The sequence below is a fragment of the Trypanosoma melophagium genome (genome assembly GCF_022059095.1).
Source record: "Trypanosoma melophagium isolate St. Kilda chromosome Unknown ctg10segment3, whole genome shotgun sequence".
NCBI classification, from domain to species: domain Eukaryota; phylum Euglenozoa; class Kinetoplastea; order Trypanosomatida; family Trypanosomatidae; genus Trypanosoma; species Trypanosoma melophagium.
The window spans coordinates 355,491-369,775 of NW_027125136.1; the positions used below are offsets into that span (position 1 = coordinate 355,491).

At 39.2% G+C, this 14,285-nt stretch overlaps 8 protein-coding genes across 8 annotated transcripts; all 8 read left to right on the forward strand.

Annotated features, from left to right (window-relative positions):
- Window positions 1-308: 308 nt before the first annotated feature.
- Window positions 309-2,675, forward strand: LSM04_002923 (uncharacterized protein; the record flags this gene model as incomplete). Its single annotated transcript, XM_067337737.1, has 1 exon — window positions 309-2,675. The coding sequence occupies one exon, from the start codon at window positions 309-311 to the stop codon at window positions 2,673-2,675; it is 2,367 nt and encodes a 788-aa protein (XP_067194712.1).
- Window positions 2,676-2,961: 286 nt separating this feature from the next.
- On the forward strand, window positions 2,962-3,468 carry LSM04_008981 (uncharacterized protein; the record flags this gene model as incomplete). The annotated part of the gene is made up of 1 exon (XM_067337748.1): window positions 2,962-3,468. One exon carries the CDS (start codon window positions 2,962-2,964, stop codon window positions 3,466-3,468), a length of 507 nt encoding a protein of 168 aa, XP_067194808.1.
- Window positions 3,469-3,630: 162 nt separating this feature from the next.
- Window positions 3,631-4,059, forward strand: LSM04_005990 (uncharacterized protein; the record flags this gene model as incomplete). Its single annotated transcript, XM_067337759.1, has 2 exons — window positions 3,631-3,758; window positions 3,846-4,059. The coding sequence occupies 2 exons, from the start codon at window positions 3,631-3,633 to the stop codon at window positions 4,057-4,059; spliced, it is 342 nt and encodes a 113-aa protein (XP_067194765.1).
- Window positions 4,060-4,098: 39 nt separating this feature from the next.
- On the forward strand, window positions 4,099-4,692 carry LSM04_003806 (uncharacterized protein; the record flags this gene model as incomplete). The annotated part of the gene is made up of 1 exon (XM_067337770.1): window positions 4,099-4,692. One exon carries the CDS (start codon window positions 4,099-4,101, stop codon window positions 4,690-4,692), a length of 594 nt encoding a protein of 197 aa, XP_067194723.1.
- Window positions 4,693-4,812: 120 nt separating this feature from the next.
- On the forward strand, window positions 4,813-5,244 carry LSM04_006912 (uncharacterized protein; the record flags this gene model as incomplete). The annotated part of the gene is made up of 1 exon (XM_067337781.1): window positions 4,813-5,244. The coding sequence occupies one exon, from the start codon at window positions 4,813-4,815 to the stop codon at window positions 5,242-5,244; it is 432 nt and encodes a 143-aa protein (XP_067194776.1).
- A 1,080-nt stretch (window positions 5,245-6,324) lies between these two features.
- On the forward strand, window positions 6,325-7,461 carry LSM04_001745 (uncharacterized protein; the record flags this gene model as incomplete). Its single annotated transcript, XM_067337793.1, has 1 exon — window positions 6,325-7,461. One exon carries the CDS (start codon window positions 6,325-6,327, stop codon window positions 7,459-7,461), a length of 1,137 nt encoding a protein of 378 aa, XP_067194698.1.
- Window positions 7,462-7,889: 428 nt separating this feature from the next.
- Window positions 7,890-10,742, forward strand: LSM04_005387 (uncharacterized protein; the record flags this gene model as incomplete). The annotated part of the gene is made up of 1 exon (XM_067337805.1): window positions 7,890-10,742. The coding sequence occupies one exon, from the start codon at window positions 7,890-7,892 to the stop codon at window positions 10,740-10,742; it is 2,853 nt and encodes a 950-aa protein (XP_067194750.1).
- Window positions 10,743-11,085: 343 nt separating this feature from the next.
- On the forward strand, window positions 11,086-13,893 carry LSM04_005250 (protein of unknown function DUF1736; the record flags this gene model as incomplete). Its single annotated transcript, XM_067337816.1, has 1 exon — window positions 11,086-13,893. The coding sequence occupies one exon, from the start codon at window positions 11,086-11,088 to the stop codon at window positions 13,891-13,893; it is 2,808 nt and encodes a 935-aa protein (XP_067194746.1).
- Window positions 13,894-14,285: the final 392 nt, after the last annotated feature.

Genomic DNA, 14,285 nt, shown 5'->3' on the forward strand with positions numbered 1-14,285 from the left:
TTATCTATATATATATATTATTTACAATACACCTTTCGTGTTTTTTTTTTAGTTCTTTTATATCGCTGTTATCAGATTAAGAAAGGAACACGGTTTCTTCTCTTCGTACCTACGCATAGACACACATTCACGCACACACATTTATACAAACAATTCTTACCCATTATGGGTGTTAACGCCTTAAATGTATGAAAAAATATAATATAACCTTATTTTTTTTTTCTTTCTCTGTATTGTGAAGCTGCACAGACAAGGAGTCATAAAGGGGGAGAAAAAAAAAAAAAAAACGGACTGCAGCTCCACTGAAAATGAGCACTTCGACACGTGCCATTTTGACGAAAATCTGTACTCGAGCAGTAGCACTGGTTGATCTACCACCTCGCATTGAGAATGTACGACATGCAAGTTCCATAAGTTCCTCATTGGTTTCACTTGCTTCTAATAAGATAGATACAGAACTGATACCTTTTGCTAATGGATCTGTAGAACGACTCACCTCATTAATTTCACATCTCCCGGTAGCACAAGCACTGCCAGATGATGTGGCTGTAAATATTCTTCGTATCGTTAAGAGTGGCTCTCGTGGATGTGTTTCTCCTATTTCTATTAAAAATTTACTAATGGAATTGGATGAACGCACAATAGATGCCCAATTTGCCCTATGGAAACCTTTAACAGTTGTAGTATCACTTCATGCTCTTGCCAAGGCTGCACCAACACAATCATTACACATGGTAGATACACTTCTTTATTGTGCTAGAGAGCAATTATTACAACTGGATGAACAAAAAACAGCTCGATTACTTTGGTCTATAGCTACACTTCGAATGGAGATGAAACATGTATCCTTATGGAAAGCGACATGTCGTCGTCTGATTCATTTTTTAAGTAATTTAACTGCTTCTAGTAGATCATTAGTGGTGGAGGCACTTATTATTGTACCAGAATGTGTATGTGATGCACAGCAGGAGTTGTTATCGGTTCTTCAAGAAACCCGTCTTTTCGGCAGAGATAGTGATACCTCCTTGGGAGGAGAGGATGAATTACTTTTAGGGAAGGACTATCAAAGCTTAAAGGATCGTTTATTATTAGATGCACATTTGTTATCGGCAGAATCTATTATTCGAATGCTTTCTAGAACTCGTAGTGCTTCATTTGTTGATACAGATGAGGTGGATTTTCTCTTACAACATATTCTTAGACGACAACAGCTTAAGGAGGAAGCCTGTCATGAACTGCTAGAGTTTATTGTAACACTTGAACCAAGTGAACTCACGCGGTCCATTAGAAGTCATATATTAAATTGTATTCGTTCTAATTGTTTTGATGGGCTATGTTCGAAGGATGTACTTCTTAGCTCTTTGGGTACTGTATGTATAGCAACTGTACTGGAGAAAGAGGATTCCACTACAAATGGTGTAAGCGATGAAACACGATTATTACTGGAAGGACTTATTTCAAAATGCCATGAGACACGTGATACAATTTGGGAACGATATAATGGTAAAGTTGCAGGATTGCTCTCAGTAGCGTTGGATATTCTAGATTCTTGTAGCGAGAACATAAAAGACACTTTACTCTTTGCAGAGAGTATTCGACTGCTAGAAGAATTTCCTGTATCATGGGAACGTGGCAGTCCTGGATCTGTTGTAATAACTGAATGCACAGGGTGTATCTGTAGTGTTTGTGGTCTGCTTCGTGTTCCTTCTCTGTTACGTTTATCATTAACATCATCATCATCACAAACAACTATGTCAACAGAAATATTATCGTCGCCGTCATTATCTACTGCTACTACTAGTACTAAAAATACTACTAATATGACGACTGTAGTTGGTGAGGGTGGAATATACAGAAGGACGTGTGCTTTATTGCAACGTTGCACTCTATCACTTGAGCGTTCTACTGCGTCTCTCTCATCAGCATTTGTGTTTGATATATGGCGAAAAACTCCCCGTCTTGTAGCAGAGGGAGGTTTTGATACTGTGCTAAAGCCCCTTACAGATTTGTTAGTGAATTACACCGAGCAGAATCCGGCGAAGTTCTCACTGCGGGAGATGACAAAGTTTATGAGAAGCGACTCTCATGAGTTCCCAGTGGAGGCGTTTGAACTTTTTCTTCGTTGTTTGATGAATGAATCCGATAGTGTAACACTGTTGCACCTTGAAGTGCTGGTAACATCACTTGAAACTGTTGCTGCACGGAGAGAAACCAAAGAAGGAACTATTGTTGTTACTGGTAGTGGTATTGGAGGAAGAAAGAAGTTGTTTTTAGAGCAATTGCTGCTCTTGTTGTTTCTTCGACCGTTAGGGCACAAAAAGGCTCTTGTGTATGTTGTTACATTCTCAACTCCTCAGTTAGTACGACTTTTTCAATGTTGCAATATCGTTTCTGATGTAGTAGTATCCATGCAGGCTACTCTTCTTGAACTTATTGTTAATTCATGTATGCGGTGTACGACGATGGAAGAGTTGAATACGGCGGCATCACTTCTGCCGCAGCTCCCTTCTGGCGGATTGAAGAATGCACTCGCGTGTGCAATTTCACAGAGGGCGAAAACAATAAATGTAAGATCTACTCCTGATGTGGAAAAGGCTTTACTAGTGGTGTCTCTTAACAAGGCGGGTGTTCCCTTGGAGGAGGAACTACTGAAGGCGCTAAGGCGGCGGGTGTAAACGTTGGAAAGTAAAGGAAAATACGTGGGAAAAAATTACACATGGTCGCGAAAAAAATTTTTTTGTTATTGTTTATTTCCCATTCAGTGTGTAATGAGGCTCTGTAGGTGGCGTTTTTTTTTATTTTTTATTTTTCTCTTGATGTGTTAGTAATAGAATGGATGGGTTGAAGCAAAACTGTGTTTTTTTTTCTTTTTCTTTCTGTATTCATATTTTTTTGTTTCTTCTTTTAAACAACATAAATCAAGCGTGGGTGAAGGTACAATTATACTTTAAACGAAAGGGAATGAATGTACGTGTCAATGGTGTGTATTACCGCACCAAGACAGGAACGCTGGAAATTAAACGTCGTTTTGGTGCAGCCGCTGTTCTTGTGAGTTCTGAGGAACCAAGACCAGTTATTGCCGCTGTAGACGCTATGGGACATTTCTTGGTACAAGATGGACAGAGCTACAACGCATATTCGCTTCAAACAGGGGCTCCTCATGTTATGGCTGTACTAGCATCACAGCGAGAGATGAAGTTGTCTCAGCGGGATGAGGGATTATCACAGATGGTAGATGGGCAGAAAAGAGCTCGTAGTAGCAGTAGAAGTAGTGCAACAGTTCGTCGACGCAAGGGAAATTACGTGTTCTTTGTACAAAGCTTTATGAAAGGGTTTACTAATGTCTCTTTTGCAGATGCTGCTAAGGAATGGCGGTTGTTCCCGGAGGACGTTAAGCGAACGGCCTCAGTTGAAGTGCTGCTTGAGCGTGTGCGGTCAAAAGGCTTGTATCAGTCTAGTTTCGTCTGACACCACCTATTGCTGCAAGCACTACCTATTATTTTATTATTATTATTTTTCCTATTTCACTATGGTCTGTGAGACTTTATTCTTATGAATACTACAATATTTTCCCACTTTTTTTTTCATTCTGCTTTGTCTTTATTTCTCTCGCCTCTTATTACCACTTATATGTTCCCGTGTGGCGTGAAAGCGAGAAGCACTGTACCTGGAGCTTTATCTTCGCAAGAGGGTAAACAATCTCGATGGACTACAGAAGTCGCCTTATCGCCTTTTACGAACACTACGCGCCTGATAAGGTAAAATGAGTGGACGCACAACTAGAAAAGTATGCGGGTCGTGAGGAGGAAGTTCTACAAGCCCTTGTGAACATGTTCGGTCCAGAGCCTGGTTACGTGGGAGGGAGTAACTACAGCACAAGCGGCAATGGATGAGGATAGCGGTGAGGGATCTGCGGAGAATTGGAGGGTATATTACCAACAGCGTTTAGTGCAGTTCTACACCACCTACGCCGCAGAGAAATTGAAGTTTGTAGACAAGCAGCTCATCAAATACAAAGGAAAAGAAGAGGCAATGTTTGAGGCATTGGTAAACAAATAGGGGCCTGAACCGGAAAATGGTGCAACAGCTACCGATACGATGTACAGGAGCTCAACCCCACTCAACAATTACTTTTCCTACCGTGCTCGACTGACAGTGTTCTATGAAATGTACGCACCTGCCAAGGTCAGCCTTGCGGACACGCAGCTGGAGAAGTATCGTGGACGGGTGGAGGCACTGATGGCAGCCCTGGAGCAAAAATATGTGCACGGCAATGCATCTGGATCCACTTCTACCATCGTCAGTGGTCGTGTGTCACCTAGTAGCGCTGCCTTTGCAGAAGATGTTCAACGTCGTGTGTATGTGAATGTAGCAGAGGAGTTCTGTGGTGAAGAGGCGACTACTCGCGAGAAACTATTGAAATATTGCGTAGAAGATCTCTGTGAGTTTTGTATGCTTTGTGAATCTGATGAGCGATATCTGGTGGAACGTGACGGACTTGTTGTTTTTCTATTTTTTGAGGAGGAGTATAGGCCTCTCCTTCTTTGGATAGAAGAGTCAATGGATCGTCCTGAGATTGAACATCCTTCTTTTCCTTTTATGAATGAAAATGCTGATTTGTTGGAGAAGTTCTTTGTTTCTTTGGGGACAATAATTGCTAACGGAGAACGGCTAATAGATCTAGAAGCTTGACACCTTCTTATTTTTGCTGCTGGGGGGAAAGATGTATTTTCAGCAGAGAATCGTTCTCATCAAAGTAATTTTGAGCAGTATGAAAAGAAACTTTTTTCTTTTAACGATTTCCGCGAACCAATGACACAAAACTGTTCCAATGAAGTCGATATTTCTGCTGAGATACATGAATTTCTCTTAGCCGTAAGACGAAAAGCGAAACTGTTACGACTTAGCTTAACAAGGGAGCTACACTTTGGTTTTTGGGCATACAAGTGTGTTAAACCATTTATTGTTGAAAATTGGGAGCAAACTTGGGTGATACTGGATGGAGACTCACGTTTATTGTTTTTGCGACCAAATACAGAGAAACCAGAACTAACTATTGTGCTTGACCATGTACTGAATTGTCAGTTATCTGCTATGCTTTTTGATGCGAGCCCCACGTTCATGTGCAAAGAAAGGACTGTATCTGCAACTTTCTGTCGGACCCAATCCTATTTTGTTGCTCTTATGCCCCAAAAACGTACAACACGCGCTTGCACTGGTGCGACATATTCGTCGATATTGTAAAAAAGAAGCTAAACCAGCAATGGTAGAGGCTCCGCGCGGGGGGAAGACTGAAAAGAAAAATCAAACTGAAAGAACTCTTGACAACAATGGAAAGAACTCTACTGAACCTTCAGTAACTGATATACCTGTATGGTGTTGTCGTAGTGGTTGTATCTCCTTCGTGCGCTCTTTTTGGCTTTTCCTAGGGGATTACATCGTACACCGCGTTGATGGAGAACAAAAAACATATTCGTGGAGATTGACAAGTGTGAACGATATATATATATATATTGCTACTGAACTTGGTGTTAAACCCCCATTAACATTTTCAAAGTATGCATTTGTTGTAGTACACGAAAAGGGGGCAATATTTTGTTGTGCAGAGTCAGAACAAGCGAAAAAGACGCTTGTGACCAATATGAAACGTGTACTGTTCAAACTCTTCTTGCTTTCACACAACACACTAGCCGATTCCACAGGAAGAATTAGTAATATCATCACAACAACCTCTTTACTCGGTGCAAATGGAGATCATGAGGTTAATAGTGTATCACTGGAGGGTACATCGGATTCCTGGTTTTGCACAATCCATGTCACGTTAAGAGCTCCTAATTACTATCACTTGCTTTTTTTTTCTTGTTTTCTGTATTTGTGTCATTTTTTTCTATTTATTTTTATTTTTCTCTATTTTCTTTCTGGGTTTTTGCAAGTTTCATATAATAGGCGTTATATATGCATATATATTTTTTTCTGTACGCTGAGAAGCAGTTGATACACCGGGATTATTTTTTCCCCCTTTCTTAATATTTCTCTTTGTATCAGATTGTACGCTACTTTATAATTGTGTGCTGTATTCTTTTTTTTTTCTTTTTGTTGTTCTTCAGTCATCTAATATAGTTATTTATTTTTCTTGGCTATGTAAACATAGAGGTGTACACAATTTCATATACCATTATCTACTTTTCTTTTTCTTTCGGTTGTTACTCTGTATTTACCTTATGACTTTTCCTCTTTTTCCTCTTTTTCTTCTTCTCTGGAACCTCAACCCCCATATCTTTCTGCCGCTGTTGTGTTGTTGGTGTTAGAGTGAATTGCCATCCAATGCTCTCTGTGCCATCACGTGATGGAGGTTCAGGAACGGAGTCTCACAGTACGGCGGGTGTACCGTATAATGTGCAGCAGTTACAGTCAGAGTTTCACGCCCTTTCACCACGCGAGGCGTATAGAGAATTGTGTCAGCGCTTCCAATGTCGCCCAATCTCTGCAGTAGCGGCTATGTTTCCAGATCGTATTGGAGAATGGAATAAGACGACGGAATTGAGTTTTGCTAGGTTGTACGTAGGACCAAAAGGTGTTCGTCCGGTAGTAGAGCTTTGCAAGCGACTTCCCGATCTCAAGTCGCTAAACTTTGCCGATAATTATCTCACAAATGACTCTGTATACTTTATCACACGTATGGCAATCCACCACCCCTCACTAGAGCGCATTGAACTAAGCGACAATGAGTTTATTTCATGGACAGGTGGTACTTATCTCGCAGAGTTGGTGGTGCGAAACACAAATGTGAAAGAGGTGGGAGTACGCCATACGGCTCTACCACAACCTGTTGCAGAAGCGGTATTTGAACAGACAAGACGCAATTGTGTGTTAGCTTTTCATGCGTCAGGAAGCACACCACGGCCGAGTATTCATCCTGCAGTGATTCACCTACGGGCGATGAAACGTTACTTTAAGGAAGTACAACAAAATGGTACAGTACCGGCAGCGGCGTTGGTGGATGGACTACGAGAGAGAATGCGTATTCTAGGACAGGAGCGGGACTTTGGCGCCTTTACGGACGACTTTTTTGAACAGCTGCGGGCGCGAGCCCCACAGGAGCTCATCACATGGGAAATGTTTATTGTACTTCTGCGATTAGATGGAACGGAGTATGATGATGTACTGATAAAGAAACTACAGCGTGTATTTATGGAGTTTAATATGGAACCATCAGCAGGTATGGAGGGATTTATAGAGGCACGGGATCTTGCTGCAGTACATGCACGTCTGTATGGAGAACCAGTATCATCTGAAGAGGCAAAACATCTATGTAGTCTTATTGGTGTTGACGAAACCATGACGATTCATTGGGATGAGTTTTTGATGATAATGTACGTTCGTGGTCCAAAGGAGACGTATAATGCCCTTTCCTGGACTCGGACCCCTTTGGAACACCTTAAAAGGGTCATTTTTTTCTGATAACTTTTATTATTATTATTATTATTATTATTATTATTATTATTATTATTATTATTATTATTATTATTATTATTATTATTATTATGTCTCTTGCCTTTTTTTGACTTTTTCCTTGCTATAGCTGATGTAAAGTGAATGATTCTATTACCATACGTTTTTTTTTCTTTGTTTTCTCAGCAGGGAAATTTATTATTGGCCTACTGAAGTTCTGTGGTATTTTCTCTCATTATGAATTTAAATGATTGCTCACGAAGCTGATTGAAAAAAAAACTTTATTTACTCTCCCTTACTATTTCTTATTGCTATTATTTGTTTTTATTGCAAATAGCGGCAGCGGCAGCAGCAGCAATTGGAAGGTGAACAGAAGAAGAAACAACATAGTACAAGAATAATAAAGGACAAAAAATAGTTTTTTTTTTGGAAGATTTATGTTTCTTCCACCGCAATGCTCATTAGGAGGAGAAATACCTTCTCTTGGCATTAACTCTTTCTCTTCTTTGCATTGTGATCCGCGTGGTGCTGTGTGGGCTGTTGATGGCTCTGGTACACGTGTCTTTTCTTTCTCTGATACTATGATATCAGAGCTGATGTCATCATCAGTGATGACGACATCAGTTGAACCCTCTACTCCTATTTTTGAGTGTAATGAGGGTGACCGTATTCTTTCCATAGTTTTTCCAACAATTGGAGGTGGTCAACAGGTCTTTGTTTGTATTGCTACCGTAAATGGGTGTCTTGTATTGTGTGACGCCGATACTCCAGAACTGGTGTTGCATCAGTGTGAGTTAGAGTCACAATTAACAGCTGTAACAGCTGTTCCCATAAATGATGGAGGTAAAACTCAGGATCAGCATATAACAAGAGTAACAGCACCACCACCACCACCATCAGCATTAATAACGGAAGATATGGCGAATGGTGCTTCAGTACTGGTTTCATTCTTTGATGAAATGTTTAGTGAGGTGGTGTTAGTAGAGTGGGGTGGTGATGAAGAGGGTGTTAGTGCGATTGGTCTCTTTCGCATTCGTGGTCGTATTCAGAGTGTAATGATTGATGAAATGTGTGAGCGAATCGTAACGGTTGCACAGCGCGGGGATGTGGATGTGTGGAACTGGCGACGTGGCGTTGATGAAACGCTCATATTTGGTATGCCAGCTTATGATACAGAGATGTACGGTGAACCTTCCTCTTGTACATTAGTGCGTGGGGAACGACTATGGATTGGTACAACAACAGGAAATATTGTGGTGTTTCAGTTATTACTACCGCATACACCCACAATGGCCTCTCTTGCAAATAGCAACAACAATATGGAAAAGGATGGGAAAGCCCCAATTTGTGTATGGCAGGCACATCGTAATGGAAGTGCAGTGCGGAGTTTATTAGTCATGTCGCTTGGACGTCATATGTGGAGTTATGGTGAGGATCAACAGGCACTGGTGTGGGATGCGGTGGAATTAACACTGCAGGGTTCTTTTCAATTTCCTGGTAATGGATTAATGGCACTTTGTGGCGGGGAACGTTATGCTAATACGACACTGTGGGGAGTGAATGCCAGTGCGGGAACGGCAATGTGGTTTGTAGTAAAAGAGCCTCTTTTGTGTGATGAGCGAAGTTCACTGTTGGGACGTGATGAGTGTATTGTGAAGAGACAAGAGGCGGAGCGTTTTTATGTGCTTGACATGCTTGTCTCGCATCTTTGTTCTATGCTTCAATTAGACCAAGACGATGGAGAAGATAAAATAGAAGAAGAAGAGGATGATGAGGATGATGATGATATGAAAAGAAAGTCTGAACAGAGACGAAGAAAAGACAATGAAAATGGAGAAGATGGAGTAGGACGTGTGAGACATAATAATAGTAATAATAATAATAATAATAATAATAATAATAATAATAATAATAATAATAATAATAATAATAATAATAATAATAATAATAATAATAATAATAATAATAATAATAATAATAATAACACATTATCAACTCCTCCACACTTGGATGTGGCGTTACAACAATTACAGAATGATCAAGCAACGATGCGTTTATTACCACCCGCTATTGCATCCCTTATCGTGGGACAGCGAATGTTGCAACGGGCACTTATCGAAGATGGGCTTTACTCAATGAGTTTTCTTGAAGATTTACGACAGTTATTACAGTTACGACGTCAACACCGTGAACTAGAGTCTCAAGTGCAGCGTTGTCTTAATGGACTAAATGAAATATTGCCACCGAATGCGTTGTGTGAAAGTATAGAAGATGTGGTAGAGAGTACACGTACTTTCATACGGGCTGGCATAACATCAACAACTATAATAACATCACCATTGAAAATGTCAACAGATCCACAACAATTGCAGCAGTTAAACTCCCATAGACATAGTAATTCCCTCGAAGACACACCACCACCACCACCACCACCTCCTCCTCCCTTTCTTTCGCATCTAGACCATACAAATACTGAAACTAATATACCAGGTACAGATAGCACTATTGCTACTACTACTAATACTAATACTACTGGTACTAATACTACTGCAGTAATGAGAGTTGATGTACTACTACCAGACACGATAGAAACACATCATGCACGTATTCGTCAATTAGAAGAAGATCTCATTGCAGAGCGGCACCGTCGACAGGAATTAGAAATACAACGCAACACCGCTGAAGATGAACGGCATGAACTACAACAACAGCTCACACGTGCGCATCGTCTGCAGGAGGAATACGAATCCCGCATAACGGCATTAGAGCGAGCACTGAAAGTTGCTAAACGTGCAGCCGCCGTTCCCGCCGCCGGGGCCACACGATTGTGTGAATTAGAATCTTCTTTATTATTTGCGAATCGTACAGTGGTGGAACTGCAGTCAAAGGTGGAAACCCTCACACGAGGACAAGAAGAGATAATGCAGGAAAATGCATCGCTTCAAACACGACTGCATCGGTATAAGTTAAAGGAACAGCTGGCGAAGAGGGCGTTTGCAAGCTTTATTGAGATTCAGAATCACGTACTGGATAAACTGGAAGATATGCTGCAACAACAGCAGCCAACAAGGAAATGCAGTCCATATAACGATAGTGATAGAAATAATAGTGAGACAACTCCCGCTGATGTGGAAACACTATATGACTGGCTTTGTGCCCAAATTGAACAGCAACGGGAAACACATGCCGGTCTTAGACACAGCTACATGCAACAGTCAGAGGGAGAAGGAAAAGAGTGGGAAACAGTCTTAACATCATCGGCAGCAGCATCAGTATCATGTGTGAAGTGAAAGTTTTACAATACATAGAAAAAAGAAAAAAAAATAATTTACTCAACTACGGGCATGCATGAAGTATGAGGAAGATGATTGCATTTTTTTTCTGTTTTTTTTTTTTTGTTTGTGGTGGGTGTGTTGATTAGTTTGCCATATATGTTTTTTTTCTTTTCTTTTTAACGTTCTTTTATTTTATTTCTTATTTGTTTTTCTTCATGATTATGCATGTAAAAAAAAAAAAAAGAAAAAGAATAAATATTGTTTTTTGTTTTCTTTTTCTTTTCCTTTGTATTTTCTAAACTTGTATATTTATCTACGGGGGGTTCGATATCCTTATTCTCTAGTAAGTGTATCAAGCATGTTACGCAAAAGAACAATACCATCTGGAAGTATAATTACAACTACTAATGCTAATATAAACTCTCTACAAACGGCACCAGAATTAACACCTTCATCATTATTGAAAGAGCAGCAGAAACCAAAAGAACAGCAAGAGACGTTATTTGGGAAAAGTGATATTTTTCATATCACTATTGTTGTTATTATCTCTTTGGTGGTGTATGCAAAGTCGTTATGGTGTCAATTTACGTTTGATGATCATTTAGCACTTATAAATAATCAGGACGCCCACGCTAATTCTCAAAGTACACTATGGGATCTACTTCAGCATGACTACTGGGGGAATTCACTTCATTCTCATACATCAAATAGATCTTTTCGCCCATTTACGGTTTTAACATTTCGGTTACAACACTGGTTGAGTGGTTATGAACACTCCGCTTATTCCTTGCGCGCTGTGAATATTTTACTTTCTATATTAAATGGTGTTTGGGTGTACCTTTTGGCACGTATCTACTTCCCCAGACCAGAAAGAAGTACTTATATTGACACTAGTAGTAGTAGTATTAGTAGAAATATTCATATTAATAGTATTAACAAAAAGCATGAATTGTGCCCTACGCTAGCCATGATGCTATTTATGCTTCACCCGGTACACACTGACGCTGTGGTCTCTATTGTAGGTAGAGCAGAACTCCTCTACTGCTTCTTTGGATTTTGTGCGCTATTCTCTCTCCATTTCTTTGTGCTAAGGCAGAGATCATATGATGAGAAGTTAAATAATAATAATAATAATAATAATAATAATAATAATAATAATAATAATAATAATAATAATAATAATAATAATAACTCTCACCAAATATCATTCGATCAGGCTTGCGGTGTTTTTTTTGTTTTTATTTTTATGACCCTTAGTGTATTATCAAAAGAGACTGGTATCACCTTTGCTGCTTTATTTGTGATTCATGCCATATTTTTGTACTCCCAACGATGGACATCTGCACGTATGTTGATTATAACATGTGCTATTGCCTTGCTGCTTATTCTTAATGTTATTATTTTTCGGCAACGTCATATTGGTTCAGTGGATTTATCATCTAATTATATGCTGCGGCGTACGGAGAACCCACAGTACTTCATACCACCTGGATTTATGGGCTGGTTGGGAATACGTTGGTTGATTCAAATAAAAAACACGGAACTGCTTTTCTTTCCAACCCATATGTGTTGTGAATATAGTTATAACTGTATTCCCCCTATTGAAACATTGTGGGATACACGGTTACCTTTCATGATTATTTTCTCCGTGTTGGGATTACATTTTCTTTGTAAACATATTTGGCGGGTTATACGATTTAGGAATACCTTTTCACTTTTATGGCTAATAATGTTTATGTGGATAGTTATACCGTATATACCAGTAAGTCATGTATTGGTGCGTGTAGGGACGTTTATCGCTGAAAGATGTCTCTACGTTCCCTCTATTGGTGCCGTACTTCTCATTGTACACATATTGATTGGGTCTGTGTCGAAACAAAATGATCAAGAGAGAGAAAAATCACAAAAAAAAGAACCGCAACAATTAAAGAGATATAAAGTGAGGGTTTTTGCAGGAATATTTACGATTACTATACTTCTCTTATTATGGGGGTACTTAACTTATACACGAGTTGATGACTGGTATGATGATGAATCCTTATTTCGTAGTGCCATAAATGTATGCCCTAATAGCGGAAAAGCTCATCTTCAATTAGCTTCTGCAATCTTAATAAAAAATAAAAATCAATTTTCAGCAAATACCGTAGCCTTATTTCAGAAGGCATACGAGTTAGATAATGAATTAAAAGATTCACTTTATTTTCTTGCTATCTACGCATATAATGAAGAAAAGAATCCTCTTAAGGCATTGGGAATGTTACGCGAGTGTTCTTCCTCTCCATACACGATGGATATGTGTTATCCCGTATTTAACAATGTACGACATCAACTCTTTCCAAACATGACGAAATGGGAGATGCTTGAAGACAATGCGGAGATGGCTGAAAGAATAGAGGAAAAGGCAGGACAATATCGACTTGCAGGTCTTTTACAATTGCAAATAAAAGAAGAAAAAGAACAGCAAGGAAAAAAAGAGTATGCGTGTGGAGCAGCAAAGGATTTTCAAAAATCACTAAGTTGGTGGAATACATCCAAATTATATTGGTTTGGTGATCGTATTCATTGGGATACCGTCGCTACATTCTGCAATACACTTCATTGGTATACAATATCTGTTGTAGATTGCCTGACTCCATCCTTTGAGGAAAATAATAATAATAATAATAATAATAATAATAATAGTACTACACTGGTAGATGAGATCACATCCGTAGCTATTTTTATCTCCCAGGCTTTATCATACTGTGATGAAAAATGGAATAATATTCCACTTTCTTCACTTGCGCAATATACACATCGACCATCTGAATTTACTATAGTTGCAACGACCGTACATTCTCTCTTAATGCAGCGTATGCTTCCTGCTGTATTGCATGTTTCTAATGCCACGCAGGTGGTACGTTATGCAGCAGCAACAGTGGCTGTACGGCATTACTGCTATTTAGCTACTTTGGTACAAAGTGAACAAGGGAAAAGACTGAGTGACATGAGTACTCGTGTAGCGGAGGCGCAACAGTTATTTCATAAGAACCGTGAAGTACTTCTTTTGCAAATTAAGGATATCATAGTGGGATTGCCGAATAGGATGAAAGGTATTGATGTGGATGACCTGAGTAATCTTCTGAAGTGTACAACCGAGACTTCTGCTATGCTTACTACTCCATAGGGTATTCAAATATATATATATATATATATATATATACTTGAAGAATATTTTAATATTATTGTATTTTTCACATGAATTGTTTTTATTCTTTTGTTTTGTCCTTTGTAAAAGTTTCTATTTTGCTATTTTCCCTTCAATTTACTCACCGATGTTTTTATTTTCGCGGGTTGGTTTTATGTTAGCTAATATTGCGATACATTTTGTATTACATCGACCATACATACGCATTCATTCCTTTCTTTCTTTTGATTTTCTGCCGTTTGCTCTTTCCTTCATTTATATACCTCTTTTATTAATAATCGTATCCTTTTCTTCTTCTTTTTCAATAGCATACTTTATAGTTCACATAACAGAAGAAAGCAAAAAGGCGTCTGCTCTCTTTACGTTTCTTT